This window comes from Corvus kubaryi, unplaced genomic scaffold (assembly GCF_017639235.1).
Source record: "Corvus kubaryi isolate FWS band 111438036 unplaced genomic scaffold, C.kubaryi_AGA036_p1.0 37391, whole genome shotgun sequence".
NCBI lineage: Eukaryota > Metazoa > Chordata > Aves > Passeriformes > Corvidae > Corvus > Corvus kubaryi.
The window spans coordinates 7,826,966-7,842,973 of record NW_024581130.1 but is presented as its reverse complement, the minus strand read 5'-3'; the positions used below and the strand labels follow the sequence as shown (position 1 = coordinate 7,842,973).

The 16,008-nt window shown below is 37.4% G+C and overlaps 1 protein-coding gene across 7 annotated transcripts in view; it reads right to left on the bottom strand.

Annotated features, from left to right (window-relative positions):
- Window positions 1-16,008, bottom strand: part of DCAF6 (DDB1 and CUL4 associated factor 6) — a 77,728-nt gene that overhangs the window by 14,023 nt on the left and 47,697 nt on the right. For 2 of the 7 annotated variants that reach the window (XM_042037941.1, XM_042037944.1), the window contains 6 exons: window positions 15,867-15,926; window positions 10,243-10,348; window positions 7,799-7,914; window positions 6,928-7,011; window positions 6,445-6,766; window positions 1,698-1,739 (listed from right to left, as the gene is read on the bottom strand). In XM_042037941.1, coding sequence (XP_041893875.1) covers window positions 1,698-1,739; window positions 6,445-6,766; window positions 6,928-7,011; window positions 7,799-7,914; window positions 10,243-10,348; window positions 15,867-15,926 — 730 coding nt within the window. The remainder of the gene's footprint in view (window positions 1-1,697; window positions 1,740-6,444; window positions 6,767-6,927; window positions 7,012-7,798; window positions 7,915-10,242; window positions 10,349-15,866; window positions 15,927-16,008) is intronic. The other 5 variants (XM_042037943.1, XM_042037947.1, XM_042037942.1 and 2 more) reach the window with 4 other exon arrangements.

Below are 16,008 nucleotides of genomic sequence, written 5' to 3'. Positions count from 1 at the left end.
TCCAGTGCCTTATGGTCATTTGGACAATGCTCTCAGGCACATGGAGTGATTCCTGGGGGTGTCCAATGGAGTTGGACTCAGTTGTGGGTCCCTTCCAACTCAGGGCATTCCACGATTCTGGTATTATTTGTGTGTGTATCTAGACCATTGCAGCAAACCCTTGATCCAGGTCTGTCATTTCTTCATTGATCTGGTAAAGGAATCCACCTGCCAGCTACAACTGTCCTGCCCAAGAATTCCAAAGGCTTGTCTTAACCACCACATTAAAATAGATTCCTTGTCTAAATACCAACATTTGATTATATTTCTGATATTAATTACTTCCTTTAGAAGCCTCTGAAGCTATGGAAGAGATTTACTGCTGCTGTCAAATTTCAAGCATTAAGATAGCTCAACACCAAAGGCAAAACCATCCTGTTAACAGCACACTGACACTACCCTAAAGCCCAAGTTATTTCACTGCTGATCATACCAAAAGAAATGTTTACTGTAATGCACTCCTAGGTCATTTCCCAGCTTTCAAACACAATCAATGTTTCAACTATTCTCAGCTACAAAACATTTTTAAATTTTCACCTGATATGCTGCTGAATTATGATGAAAAGCAGAGAAAAAGAGGCTTATAAAAATTCTATGCTGAATGCATCATTTATTTTATATTAAATTTATAGCAACATGAAACTAATATTCCCCTGGGCTGTGCTGAAGAGCTAAAGAATTCCTTGGTAAGCATGCTGAATATAGAATGAATGCCTATTGTAAAATTTAAAGTACAAAAGGCACAGATTCCTGAACCTTTAAGAAAGCTGATGAGTTAAATCCAGGTAGTCTGACTGCAGCTAAGAGGAAAATGTAACACAAAGAAATACAGATCTGCACTATTTTCCTGAGGCATTTAAAATACAGGACTCAGGTTACCTCTTGAATGGAACATCATCCTGCACCTTTGCCTTTCTAGCCACACAAAGCCAAGATGTTCATTTTCATCATTAGAATGACTTTGGGCCATTTTCCCTCTAGATGGCCTTTGGCTGAAAACCACAGCAGAGTTTCTCCCTCTTAGGGCATGTGGCCAAACACAATTACCCAAATTGCCTTATGTGTTCTTACAACTGCTTCCCTAAAGTATTTCAATGAAGAATATGAGATCAAGTGACTTTTTTCATTTAACTTCATTAAAAGCAATATTGTATAACATTTAGCATCTATCTTGCTAAATGTGTATTACCCAATATAGCTCTAATAATTATGCTCAGTTCCATAACCTTGTTCAGGCAAAAAATATAAATGGTCTTTGATCCATGTAGTCTTATATTTTTGTCCAGAACTGGATGTTCTCTACTACCAGACAAAGCAAGTCAGCAGTAGCCCATGCAAATATAACTCATTCCTCAGCAGCTCAATTATTAAAAAGAAAAGGTATTTCTTTTCACAAACTACACACTTTTCAAATTCCATTAATTTCTATGGCACACAATAAAAATGTTAATAGGTTGTAAAATGTATACACTGCCATGTCTTTTCAATTTCCATGCAACACATGCAGCTAAATATAACTCAAGCAATATGCTCTGTAATTCATAACAGTTGAAATACAGCAATTCTTAAAATGCCAGTTAGATGTGAAAAACAAGAACCTGATAAATCCAATATATGGCAATAAAAAGGAGGAGGGGAGGAATAAAACAATTAATTACCTCATTATTCTATCACCTATCGCTGTTCCTCTGATATTATATCTAGTAAAGGGAATAACAACTGAAGTCATTCACAAATGCTGGGTACCATGTTTTTCAAAGGTTAGCATCTCTTACAAAATGTGCTCTATGAATTCCAACTGAGAAGGCTCCTTCCCAGTGTATGAGTCAGTATATGAGACTACTTGGATTTCAGCAAAAATAGTATTCAGATTATACAACAGTACACAAAGTAATTATAAAATGCAGTACTTCTTCACAGATCACAGCAGCTATATCATCATTTCCATTTTACATTCATATTTCTTTAGATTGTAACCTACTAGTTGTAGCTTTTTCCAGGCTTAGCCTCCACCCCCAGATCAACTTCAAAGTCCAAACAAAATTAATTCAGTCATTTAAGTAGGAAATCAGCCCTCAGAGAGCTGTTTTGACTAATCTGTGAAAATTAAGATCAATCCATTAAAAACTGCACTCTGTGTATGAAGAACATTTTGCATAGATTTTTTTCTTCCCCTCCCACACATTACAATGTACAACCCTCTGTTTCAACTAAACTTGCTGGACCCAGAAAGTTTTAAAGAAGAAATGCCCTTGCATATGTCCAGACTGAAAGACCTGCACATCTCATCTTACTTTTCAGAGAAGGCACCTTTTCCTGGGGATTCCCTAAAATGCACAGGAGGTTATTTTCTCTGCTGAGTATCTAGCTAAACTGCTCTGCTGTACAAAAGAGGTTTCATTTTTTTTTATTTTGAAATATTCTGTGCACTTCCTTATCCATTTTGTTAAAAAGAACATGTACTGACTGGCCAAACGACATGAAAAAATGAAATAACTGCTTAGCTTCTTCTAGTCACTTGTGAAGACCATTCCTATAGTGATGCTCAGTGGCTACAGAAATGCTGCTGAAAAAAGTCAGATGCCACATTGTCAATTATTTCTTTTAAAGCAATGTCCTTCCGTGTCAAAACTATTCCTAGCTGACTCCTAGTCAACATGCAGCTGACTCAGCCAATCAACCAAAGGATCATGGTATTTCTCCACATTTTGCTGGTACTATTTAAAGTCCTTTTCAAAATACTAAAGTGGGTGCAGACTTTGCCCAGTCTTTCCTGATGGCTCAGTTTCAGGTTCCTTAGTGAGAAACCACCTATCCGCATTATGTTTTTGAGATTTATAAGCATCCACAGTATGAGATTATGTCCCTTGTATCTATGCTTAGATTTGAGAAAAAGATCAAACCCTCAGCTTGAAAACATTACAACTTGGATTTGTACCCAAATAATATTCAAATAATGGAAGCCTTGTACAATTAGATCTGCAAAATGAGCAATATTTATTCCATCTTACTAAAAATAAGATGAGATGTAGCATGAAGCTCTCAATTTATTTAGCTGTTTAACAGAGCTATCAAAAGGGTATTTCTGCCACTTCTTTTCCTTAAGAGGAAGCAAAAGATCATGATTTCAGAGTACAGAATCAGAAATCTACCCTTCTTTTTCAGTGGAGAAAGTTGTACTTCACAGTGGGAAGATGACTCTGAGACAGTTTCCTTGATCTTAATTTCTCCACCTGTGGAGTTTCTGCTCAATTTAAACAAGAGCTATTTGGTTTATAAGAAAACACAGCCTAGAGAAAAAGAAATTAATTGTAGACAAAGCTGGTAATGCTACATATTGGGAAAGCCTTATTAGTCAGTTTTTAGCATTCTGTTTCAGAAGGCTACAACAGCCTTTTAAAAATTTTTTGTCCTACAGAAAAAGGAAACTTCTTTTCTTCATTACATAAAATATGTTCACAAAAGGTAGGTTACTGCAGGCTAGTCTTTCTTCCTCAGAAAGAAAAAGAACAACAAAACCAAACCCATGAAAAAAAAGACCAAAGCAGCTCCCCGAAGTATTCTAGAGAGAAAGAAAAATCTACGTTATTACTCAGATATTAATGCCATTAATTATCTTATAAGATGATCCATTGAAAAGTAAAGTATTAGATAAACTTGTAGAAATGAGATTTAGTAAAGGAACTGTTAGGTAATACAATTTACTGAGCGAGGAAAGAGAAAAGAAGCCTACAGGAAGCATCCTGGTGGAGTGAAGCCCCAGACTTGCAGGCAATTTTGTGCCATGTATTGCTAATAGTCCTTGAGCAAGGGTGTAGGAATGCAATCATGCAGCACACACTGAGGGTGGAGAACTTATTAATAGAGAGGGGACTGTAGGGCCTTGAAAAAAAGAGGTGGGTAGATAATCAGCAGGATAAAATTGAGTTACACACCTCTGAGCTTCCTTCTGGTGAAAGGGAACACTCATTCATTAGGATTGACAAAGTAGGAAAGAGTGCAGGGTGCTGGGCTTGTGTCTGACCATGAGGCCCCACAGGAACAGCCACAAGCAAGAGAGGAGGAGGACACAGCTCCAGCTCACTGTGCTCAGAGAATCCTCTCCAGACCAAGAGTAACAATCACAGAATTACTCCAGCAAAACCCAAACAGTGCAGGGGGCTGGGCTACCACATTCAGGCAGGAAGTGAAACATGAAGAGCAGACAGAAACCAGCATGATGGCAGGAAACCCACAATTTTTTACTGCTAAGAGTGAGAAAAACTTGGCACTCAGTCTAACAAGACAAAACCTGAAAATGGACAGGATGAACATCATTCAATGATGAGCACTGAGTGTGAAAAATTATTTCAATCAAAACAGAATGTTAGCACAGAACAAAATTACCGATTTTAGTTCATGTATACCCATGGTAGCAGCAATGCTTTGAGTTAGCTTCCTACTCGTTAAGGGACATGGGGGATTTTGTATAAATTTGATTGGTTTGTGAAAGAGATTTTAGGCTGTAACAACTGCCACAGTAGTAGTAGAGAGGACTTCCAGTTCCTTTCACTTTAATATGAGATTGAGAGCTTATAGGTATAGCCTTTAAGACCATCAGTGTCTGCTTCCTTTCTGGAAATCCAAATTCCTTTGAGCACACACAGGATGTCTTCCTTAGTATCTCAGAGTGCATTTACAAACTCCTGAAACCTGAACAATAGGAGGGAATGTAATGCTCCAAAGTTAAACTAGAAAACTTCACTGCTTGCCCACATAAAAAAGCAGAACAAAATGATCTGGTCAGGCAGTAAACCCGAGCAATGAAAACTTGCAGGCAATCCTAAACCAACACTGACTACAAAGCAACTTCTTTTCAGATTTTATTTGGGGGAAGAATAAGGGAGCAGGGGACTGCATAAAGGATTTTAATTATATCATTCATTTAGTTGAATGATCTTTCCTAGGTGATAAACTGTTACAGGAAGAAATCTCACTGCACACAGAGGAAAGAAAGCGTGTCAGATGAATTGTAACTTCATCTAGGATGTCCCCACTAGTGGGAAATGGTAACAGCTGTGTGATACCTGGAAGTGTCATTCTTATCACATTACTACAGAAACTATTACATCATAGAGACAACATGGTGCATGAAGAGAAGCTATGAATCCTGCTTGAAAATGCAGATGGGATTAAAATTGCAGGGCTTTTCACAGCTTGCTCTTCAATCACTGGATCATAATGAACATTGGCTCTGCAAGGGAAAATATTTCTGCCATTCCATATCTGCCTACAAATACTTAGTACTGCATGGAAAGTTAATGGATTAAGACAGAATCTGTGTATATTGGCTTCTTCATAAAAGCTGTCGTTTACTGAGCAGAATTACTTGTGCTTTGTAATAAACAACCACTGACTGTTCTTTCTGTCACTACTGACAATGTGGTGGCTTATGACTTCTATTTTAACTGCATATTATTCCAAGCCTTCCCTAGAAACAACTATTAAATTCTTCCTGATTTCCTAATGAATACATATTGTAAAATCCTGTAAAGAATTTGCATTGCTAGCATAAGGAATTAATAGCACTGCCTTTAAACAGGAGTAAAGCAAAGGCATCTGACACGAGGTTAAATTACACCTAAAACTACTAAAAAACGTATTGTCTGAAGTCTAACAACAGAAATGTTGCTTGAATAATTTTACAGTTTTGAAATTAGTGAAAAAAGGTATTATACCAACAATAGCAAATTGAGGGCTCAGTTTACTGAATGATCAAATAACGATGTACAAATGTTTGTATTTTAAAAAGCAAAAAGCTTACTAAATGAATCTTTTATTAATGCTAACTGCTAGCAGTCTACCTTTTCTTTTTACTGACATGCATACTGATACTCAACAACCAACAAAAGGAAAAGGATTACAGTTTCTCTTTCAGAGAAAAACAGGAATGAAAAATTGAACACATCAGTCTTAATGTTTGTACTACAAACACACCACTGCTGCACAACAGCGGTTAAAAGCTCTTGCTTCGCCCAAATAAGAACACCTGAAGTACAGTTGAATGAAAATGTAGGTCCCTGTACCCAAATGTATGAACTTTCTATACTTATCACTAGAGGGAGGATAATAAAAAATAAACTGCAAATATTTAGCACCAAGGTATTCAGCAGGCAAGAAATCAGCATAAACTGGTATTAGACCTGTAAGAGCCTTCCTGGCTGGCAGGGAAAATGCAGCTGTACATGTCTTACATATAGGCAAATTAGACTCAGCCATCAAGCTCTTGGCCAGTTGTCAAAGAACAACTTATTTTAATTAAGGATATGAGGCCTGAGTTTCTAGATCTTTCATTCAAACAAACAAAACAAGAAAGAAACAACAGCAAGAAGCATTTTGCCAAGCAGAGACAAGTACTCCCCTCACCTGTGTCCGGGGCCTCCTCGATACCTGGCCCCCGGGATCAGGACAGGGTCGTCATCGCTGTCATCGGTTTCCTGCAGAGCCGAGCTCCTGGTGGAGGCCTCGTCCGGAGCTGCGAGCCCTGAGGACTCCGGCTGCGACTGAGGGTCCTCGCTGGCCGCGAGCAGGTTGGCAGTGGGGTCGGTGCTCTGACTGCAGACGTCTTGGTTTGCACCCTTTTCACAGGACACTTCTTCCTCTGCATTCCCAGAGGGAGTATCAGCATTGGGGCCATTTTGTTCTGGTTGAATTCCAGAGTGCTCGGGACCAGGTTTATCTGATACTGCTAAAAAGAAAATATTGGGGAAAATAAATCACACCATTAATGATTATAGTCTTATTTTAGAAGACATTAGAAATGGTCACAGAAATTAAATTGCCCAAACTGAGTTCATATTTCATCCTCTACTTCTTTCTATAACTCTTTGAAAGAGTACAGATACATACTTGCTTCTGTTGTCTGTACAGCTTCATCTGTATTTTTCAGCTCTTCAGCACTTGCATCTTCCTTGTGAGATTCATCAGGAACCCCTAAATTAAGCAATTTAATAGTAAACCACACGATTTCATTTAGATGCACTTCTATAACGTAAGCAAGTCTAAATGACACCAGCACTCCTAGAAGAAACCAATCCAAGCAATCCACTCCAAAGTCAACGTCTCTTTACTGAAATCTCAGATACCAGTCACATAAAAGTCAGTATATATAAACCTATCAAGTTGACCAGGTCAACACACTAACAAAGAAAAATGGAGTAATTTCTTGTTTCTTAAAGTATTTAAGATCCTAGGCTATAAGAACTTTAGCAGCAAAAATAGCATTTGTACTCTTAATACAGACACTTACTACTATTTCTGAAGACAAATGAAGTTATCAGTCTATTAAAAGGGATTTTTTTTTTTTTAATGTCCCTGGAACCAGTCATTTGACTTGACTGCCCTTTCGGCAATGAACTGAGCAAGACAAACACATTTAATAAAACACAGTGAAAGCTTGAAAGAAATCCAACAGAATTCCAAGCACTCATTTATGAGTGCAAAGTGCAGTTGTTCTATTTTTCTATACAAATTGGGCACAATATATCCCTAAGAAGAATAATGGCTTTAGAACTAAAGACAAGATTTGTTAATGCTGTTTATATTTATTTGCAGCTATCTCCGGTTGCTGTCTTCTTCTTTCCTAAAAAAATTCATGCTTTATTATGGCTGTGCTCTGCCTTCATGTGCATGTATGAGACTCCCACTGTGTGCAATGGGAGTCAGGGACATAGGAGGGCAGAAATTTTGCCTTAGCATTAGAAATTCTACTGTATCTTACTTGTTTCTTCCCCTTCAGGCCCTGACTCATCCGAAGCTTTTATTTTTACAGAGTCTTCTTGGCCTTCAGTTTTGCAATGACTTCCACTCCCTCTAGAGCTTGAATTTGTGCTGCTCCTGGCAACGTAACATAGAAGAAGAAAATAATTTAGGATCCTGTAAATACATCACATCATTGCAATTGCACAGCCTGACCACCATCATCTTTCTCATTGCAGTCTCACTATTCAAGAGCTCCTGGCAGCAGCTACAACCAATTCACAGCGATTTCAAAATTCTCTTTTATTGTGTCCATTGCCACTCATCCCACACAACTCCTCTGCATCACAGAACCCCATTCTGTCCTTCCTACCTTGTTTTTTTAACCTTTCAAGAATGTCTTCATTGCTTTTCCAAATCTTCTAAGAACTCCAAAGGATTTGCTTTATTTCACTGTTTGCACACTTTTAGATGTATAAATAATCAGAGATCTTATTAGATGTATGACAAGCTAGCAGCTGAGCACTAATAAATAATGTTATCCCATTCAATTAAACACTTTGATTCAGATTAAATCCTCCAGGTCCTTCACCACAGATTATCATTCCCATACCTTTTAAGGCATGGACTTTCAGTTCTCAAAGTTTTGTTATTTCTCAAGATTTACTATAAGTCGGTACTTGACATTTACTCCCCATTCATGTTTAGATAATTATTGTGGGACACCAATTTCTGTTTACAATATGGAAAATGAATCCTCAGGAAATATGTAAAATGCTGTCCTGAATGCCATTGAAATGCATGTTTTTAGACTCTGACAAAGACTTTCAGGAAATGCAAAGTCTTGTTCTGAGCTCTCTTACGTGATGTGGCCTCTAACTCAGGCAAATCATTGGACAAAAGCAGAAAAAAAGGCAATTATAAGCATGATTCTCAAGAATTTAGACTGTGTCTTTAAAAATATCTTCTGACCTGTGTATATTTTATATGCTACATTGCTAGAAACAGAAATGCTTCCAGCAAATCATGCTTAGTTAATATTCTTGAGAATCCAGTCTAGACTTCAGGAATTTTATGTCATGTTAAATCAGAGCTTTACTCATCTTGATGAGCAATATTCTGTGTATTCATTGCTGTACTGGATTTGGAGGCTTTAGGGAAATTTTTGTTAGTCCTTTCAGTATTTCTTCTAAATCCAGAATTTTCAGCATTGTTTCTGAATGGCCAGACAAGAAGGGTACTGCTAGACACCAGGGAGGATTTTTTGCTATTTCATGTCTCATTTTATAAACTTAATCACAGCCTAAACACTAAGACTTTTTTTGACTCTTAGGAATCTACTTTATATCTCAATGCTCAACTTACTTGTTTTCCTCCATTTCTTTTGCACAACTTCCAATTCTCAGATTAGGGGGTTGTTATTTGTTCTCAGCTCCATCATTTTGTTAGATGGAATGGCATCCTGCTCCGTTGCTCCATTCTTCGGCACAGTGTTTTTAGTCAGCCTCTGAACTGACAATGACTTGCAACTTTGTCCTACCAGAAAATGCTTCTTCCTCTCACTGCCCACACCACACTACCCACCACCAAACTCCACGGAGTTTGCTGACTAACTGCAGAATTAGGTAAAAGCATTAGAGCAAAACTAATCTTTTCAAAGTTTGCTGGATCTTGGAGGCAAAATCAGTGGTTTAAGTTTCCAAACTGTGAGCAAGGTGTATGTTTTATATCTAAAGACACAGCACCTAAGAGTAGCTAAATGTGGTTGGGTTTTGTGGGTTTTTCCCCTCAGTAACAATGAGAAAGCATTTCTACTTACTGTCTTCTACAACAATTTTGAAAACATAAGCAGAGGAATAGAAATAAGATGAGATAAAGTAAGGACTATCCCAAGATGCTCTACAGACAGGCTTGGACACAAAGCCAAGTACATAAGGCCATTAGGCAGTGTGTGTTCATTTTTGAAAAGGATGTCATTACTGTAACACCTAAGCAGTCCACAAAGTTGCTATCTCAGCCTTGTGCATTCATCAACACTCCTCAGCCACAGAAATAATAATTTCAGTGTTTACAACTCAGGAACTGAGTGACAGAAAGACTCAGTTGCAGAATACCATATGAGAAGTTTGGTAACCCCTGGACTACCATTCCATCATGTACTACCTTGCTTTCTAACACCCTGATATTATGCCAGGTTTTGATGAAAATAGCATGTTTTGAATTATGTTTGCATTACAGAGATTCCCAGTAGATACACAAAAAAGAAGCCTCTTGTATAAATGTCACATTCAAGTATGGCTGTCTTATGTTCTGAATGCATTAAGAACTACAGCCATTTCAAATCCTCTAAATACAACTAAAAATAGACATAAACCATAGAGAAAATAATTTATAGCTATGCTAGACAAGTGTTATTGATATGTGCTGATCATGAACTAGTCAAAACCAAAATTAACTTGTTCTTACCACTCATCAGTGAAGTCCAGTTTTATTGTGCTTGTAGTCGTTCCTTCTGTACTGTAGTGCAAACTTAAAACTGGTTCACCTGTTCCTGTTCTTGGCTTATCACTCTCTGTAAATATGGGGTTGATAAAGTTGGAACAGGCATTAGTAATATACGTAAAGTTGCCATAATTTTGAAGATTAATTTAATTATCAAATGGGGTAGTAACATATATAATGTCTGTTTAAGATCTCTTACAGCCCAAGCAAAAAGTTAAAAAGTTCCAGAGTAAACACATCAAATTTGCAATGCTTGAAAGATGGTCTAAAATTATTTCTAATTATAAGAGCAAACAAAGGAGATGCTGTCCTTCAACATGCAAGTAAATAAAACTGCAGATAGATATGTGTACACACAATATAATCATTAATAAGCAGATCCATTTTATACCAAATGTATTAATAGGATTATAATTTTTTTGGAAGCAGTATTCAGTCTTTTTGCCTCAGTAAATACACATGAAAAAAAGATTATGAGATCCAGACATAATCAGCCTAGAAAAATCACCATCCTCTACTTTGTTGCCTACTTAGAACCCAGACAACTACCAGTACCCTTAGGCCTGCTGTAAATTGTCAGTCAGTTGTCACTAAAAATACTGTAAGTTCATGTTTCAAGAGTTTTATGCTTAAAACCCTGTTTTATATTATAATAACTGCAAGCAGAAGGGGAACACTTGCAAAATGAGCTCATTCACGATGTCCAAAAGCAGCAGAAGTGAATGGAACTGAAAACCACGGCACGATGGTCACTCATCTGCTGCAGAGATGGTTCTAAGGATGCTACCGGGCTCCTTCAGAACAGAACTGCTCAGTGACATCCATCCACCATCCACCCATCCATCCACCCGTCCATCCACCCATCCCCTTTGAGTAGAGTTCATGGTCGCCACCTATCCACAAATGGCAAATTTGCCAAGTTGGGCAATACTAAAACGTTCATGGAAAGCACCATCAGATTGAGCCTCGCTACAGAGGTGCCATTCTCTCAGAACTCAGACGGAAGGTTTATTTAGAATTAGGAACATTCAAATGGCCACTAAAAGCCTCTGCAGTCTTGCTTTTCATGAATACTGAGCCTTTTATCTCAGGATTATCCAGACAAAACCTTCTGTCCTTTCTTTAGTTTATAGAATACAGAAATTGGACTATAAATATCCTTGCAGTATTGGCAGCACACTGACGAGTGTAATAAAGGAAAAGCTCCAGATCATCTTTGTGGAAGTCAGTTAAAACCTAATGTTCCATTCAAACACAAACCTACAAATTTCCCCACTAAAAAGGCTGTTATCATAACAGTAATGGCTACAATACTGCCACAGGATACTTAATTTTAAAGATACAATTAAATTATAGTAACTATGAGATAGCACATAAGAATTTAACCTAACAATCAATGCTCATATTTTTAAACTGCTGACAGGCAGAAGCCCACTCACAGGATCAGAGCAGTGATCAGCTGTGCCAAAGAACTTTAAATATGCACTTCTACGTGTTCTGAAGAGAAATTTAAAACCCCAAAACATACCACATAACCCCTGAAAGAACAACAGAATATTTTTATGTGAAAGAGAATTAAGCAGTTACAACCATGATCCTAATAATGCACATGGTATGGGCCTCATTCTATGCAAAGAAAAGCTTATAACCACTTTAAAATAAAAGCTCCAGTTACACTCCTGTTAGAGTGGAGCAAGGATAAAACTGATTAAAGAAAGTTTATTTAAGGAACTGGAAACCTAAGAAAGAAATGTAAGGAAATATTTTATAGTGCTATATAGACAGTTTGAACAAAAGTAACATTCTTTCTTAACTGAACAGGTGGTTTCTCTATTTTTTGACAACCTATGATTTATAAAATCTCTTTTTATAAAAGTCTGTTCCAACTTTAAGCATCCCTTCCTCAGCAAGTAGAAATACTGATCGATCCCACATACTGCACAAGCCACCAGGAACTGACACTGAAAGTCAAAAGTGACAGAGTTGGAGAATTCTTCAGCTTCCTTGTAACAGCTACAGACAAGACAGATCTTTGAGTTGGGAACCCACCTAAAGACAATTTCCTGCTGTGAATAATCCAAGACAACCCCCAAACAATGACTGTACTCACAGACTTCCTACTGCTGTGCAAGGTTGGCTTCAGCACAAAACCACTTAATGCTGCCAATCAAAGTAACCAAACATTGCTATCTACAATGAACCTAATTGAATACCAGGCTTGTATTTCAAGTCTTAAAATCTCAGTATCTGAAAATCTAACCAAGATGCATGAGGACTGGCTACACTTACTCTGGAAGCAATGTTTATATTTGTTCACACCCAAAAAGTTGCAAGAATTGCTGTAGACTTAACTAAAGAGGGCACTGACTGAGAAGTTATTTTTACAAGTTTCTGGAAACAGCTATTAAACCATACTGGATAGTAGGATTTTCTTAAATCTATGATAGCATGAACTACAATTTGGATGGGGTCAGTTTCTTCTCTAAAGTAGCTTTAGGGCATAACAGACACTAAGAAGAACCGGAAACTTCTTAAAAGACAGAGGAGAGAAGAATCTGATAATAAACTGCAGAGAATTAGTTGTGTAGTTCAATATTTGATATTGAGTTTACACTGCTAATGAAAGCTGAATAGAAGCCTCTGTGAAGAAAATGAATAAGCTTTGCCTCCTACATAACTGAACATTCTTTCAGAGAAGCCACATAAGCCCCACAAGTCTTGAACTCTGTTTTCAGGGAGAAATGTGATTGCCAAAGACTGCCCAGATCAGAATGAAGCTCTGTTCTCTTCCACTACTAAGTTCATCCCATCAGGGCAGATCTATTTCACATTGATAATGAAGGGAAGGAGAGGAAAATGGTCCCAGTTCTGTGACTTAGGTGATTCAGTTCATTAATCTGGTTGCCAAGTCTAGCAGGGTAAATGAGAAAGCTCTAGCTTGTCAACACCTTCCTAAACTCTATTCCAAACTCCTCAAAAATGCCTTGAAACTTTATTTAATTTTACAGCCAAACACGAGATATTTTGAAGATACTATCAACAACTTACAGTTATTTCATAAACAACCCTGTCCTAAAGCACACTCCCAGGAACATTCTCCAGGTGCCCACAGGAAAAAGGCACTTTTAAACTACCACTCTTAAAACTGAAGGCAAAATGTCATTCATAACCTTGCATGAAAAACAAATCCACAAACTCAAACTGCACAACTGACAGCAATCTGACACCTCAGACCCACTTCTTATCTTAGCAAATGAACCTCTGCAAGACTGGGGCTCTCAACTGTAAAGGGGTAAGTGCATAAGGACAAGTTTACAGACTGCATTTTCTAGTTCAATTAACACTGTAAGGAACTTGAAGCCGGTTTTCCACATCTCAAATGCTGCCCCTGTTCACTCATCTATTGGCAACCTTATGAGAAGAGCATCAATGACTTCTCCTGAATAAAACCCAAAATAATTCCTATCCAGCACTATATTCTGTGTGAAGACCTAAGAGAGATACTTCTGGAGAGAAAACTTGATCCAATGAGGAGAAAATAAGTGGTGTATTTCAGAAAACCAGGAATACTGTGAGAAGGCTTAACACATGAAATTTAATCAGGCCTCGGGTTCCCTTTTTATTCATTCCAACTCAGGCAGTACCTTAAAATCCTAACACTGCAATAGATCTAAAGGCCAACCCTCCACTATTACAGTCACAATCCAAAACTTTTTTTAAAAGTCAAGTATAGATAACTGTGATCCATTTGAGACCATTTTGTACACACAGAAATGACACTTGGGTTCTGCTGGACTGTCAGAATGATGGCATGATAAGTGTATAGGATTGCAATAGGAATCAAAAGATCTTTAAACCCAAAACCAGTCTTAAAACACAAATGCCAACAAGAGAGACTGGTCCAACAGAAGACAGCAGATTCAGTACTAAATTAAGAGAAGACAGGAATAAGAAAGGAAAGGTAATTATGTGTGAAAAGAGCTGTTAGGACTTCCTTCATTAACTATTTCCACTATTTTGAGACTTCAAATGGAAGTGAAACTAATGCAGTTTAACTTCAGAAATCCAACTGGATCTCAGCAAATTATTCTTTCTGGTTATCATTTGAACAGAAGATTTCCTAATAAATTTGCTCATTTTTCAAATTCCTAGTTTTCCAAATTAGAAGTAATACTGTCTGCCAACAAAGCAGAAAAACATTGCCTTAAAACAACTGGAGAACTCGTGTACCAAAAAACAAATATATTTTGGGGTTTTATTTTTGCATATTAAAAAATCTGAAGTGCTTCTAAGCACTTATAAGAGGGAATCTCTTAGTTGAAGTAACTTCTTAAAACAGAAAAAAAACATTTTTCCCAAATTTTTACCGTTATAAGAATCTCAGTAAACCTACAGACTTTCTACGTTAGTTCTAGGTTTTTCTACTCTGATCAAATGTTTTACTCTGACTTCAGACCAGAGAACATAACTTGGCCACTTGTTATAAGCAAGTTTTCCAGCTAAACCTGATTGGAATGACGTAGACTACTAAACCATGAATAATTACCAAATTTACACATCGAGGTTTAAGGCTATTTCATCACAAAATGTATTTCCACAAAAAGAATTTATTTAGTCAAGGTGCCCCTTGATTTTTTTTTCCAACATTCTGGAATCCTAAAATAAACCATAATCTCAACAGTTGCCAAACAGACTATTTTCCAGAAGTGGGATTTCAAAATGGCTTTCTAATTTAGAATTCTAATTTAGAATGTGAAAGAAAACAAAGCTCTTTTGTGGGATTTAAGCTATTAAATCTCTACAGAGGCTTTGATACGGAAGCATAATGCAGAGTGTATGGCAATCTATTTTTAGATTAGCATCTATCACTCCTTAATTATTCAGCCATAAATATTCCCTACAGATGACATTGATGCAGCTGGAATAGGGTCACCTATGGCCCACTTCAGTGCTCACAGTTTGGAGACTAATGCACAGTAGGCACAGAGAAAGCTCACAAGCATTCTGTCCACCTCCAGTCCATAGGGATCCTACAAGAAACACCAGTACCTGTTCAGCAGGAAGGGTGAAGGACAAGGGGATACAGAGGGAAGATGTACCTCAGTGCAAGAGGTGCTCTGGAGTTACTCAAACTGTGCAGGAATAACAAAGCTGCACATCACTCGTGCGTAAGAGAAATTAATGCGGTATTATGAGATTAAAGGTTATTTCAGTCTTGATGTTTGCCCTTTGATCCAAGAAGAACCATTCAGAAAAAACCCCAACCTGTTTAAATAATTAATTTTACTTAGCATTTTACAAAAATGTTCCAACTGTCTGTAGAATACATGAGACATTTATGGTACCTACACTGAACTGCAGTAATTGCATGAAGAATTGAGCTTAGGATGGCTTTTGAAAACAATTAACCTCACTCTGTTAATCATACTGATCATTAAATAATGAGTTCCCAGCAGATCTGCTTACAGAATTCTACTTTATGTGGATGAACAGCATTTTTAGACTGTTTCTCATCATGAAAAGCAACTTTAAAAGGAAGCATTGCAATCAGCTATGGCTGGGTATAGCGCATTTCCTGTCACACGCACCCTGTGGCTCATCAAGTGACATGGATCCAAGCTGTTTGTTAACCACTGAAGAAGGAGAATCTGAAACAAAAACGAGATTTCAACTTAAAACATAAGCAGCAGAGAACTGCACAGCAATGTCACGATCATATGTTAGTTTAAA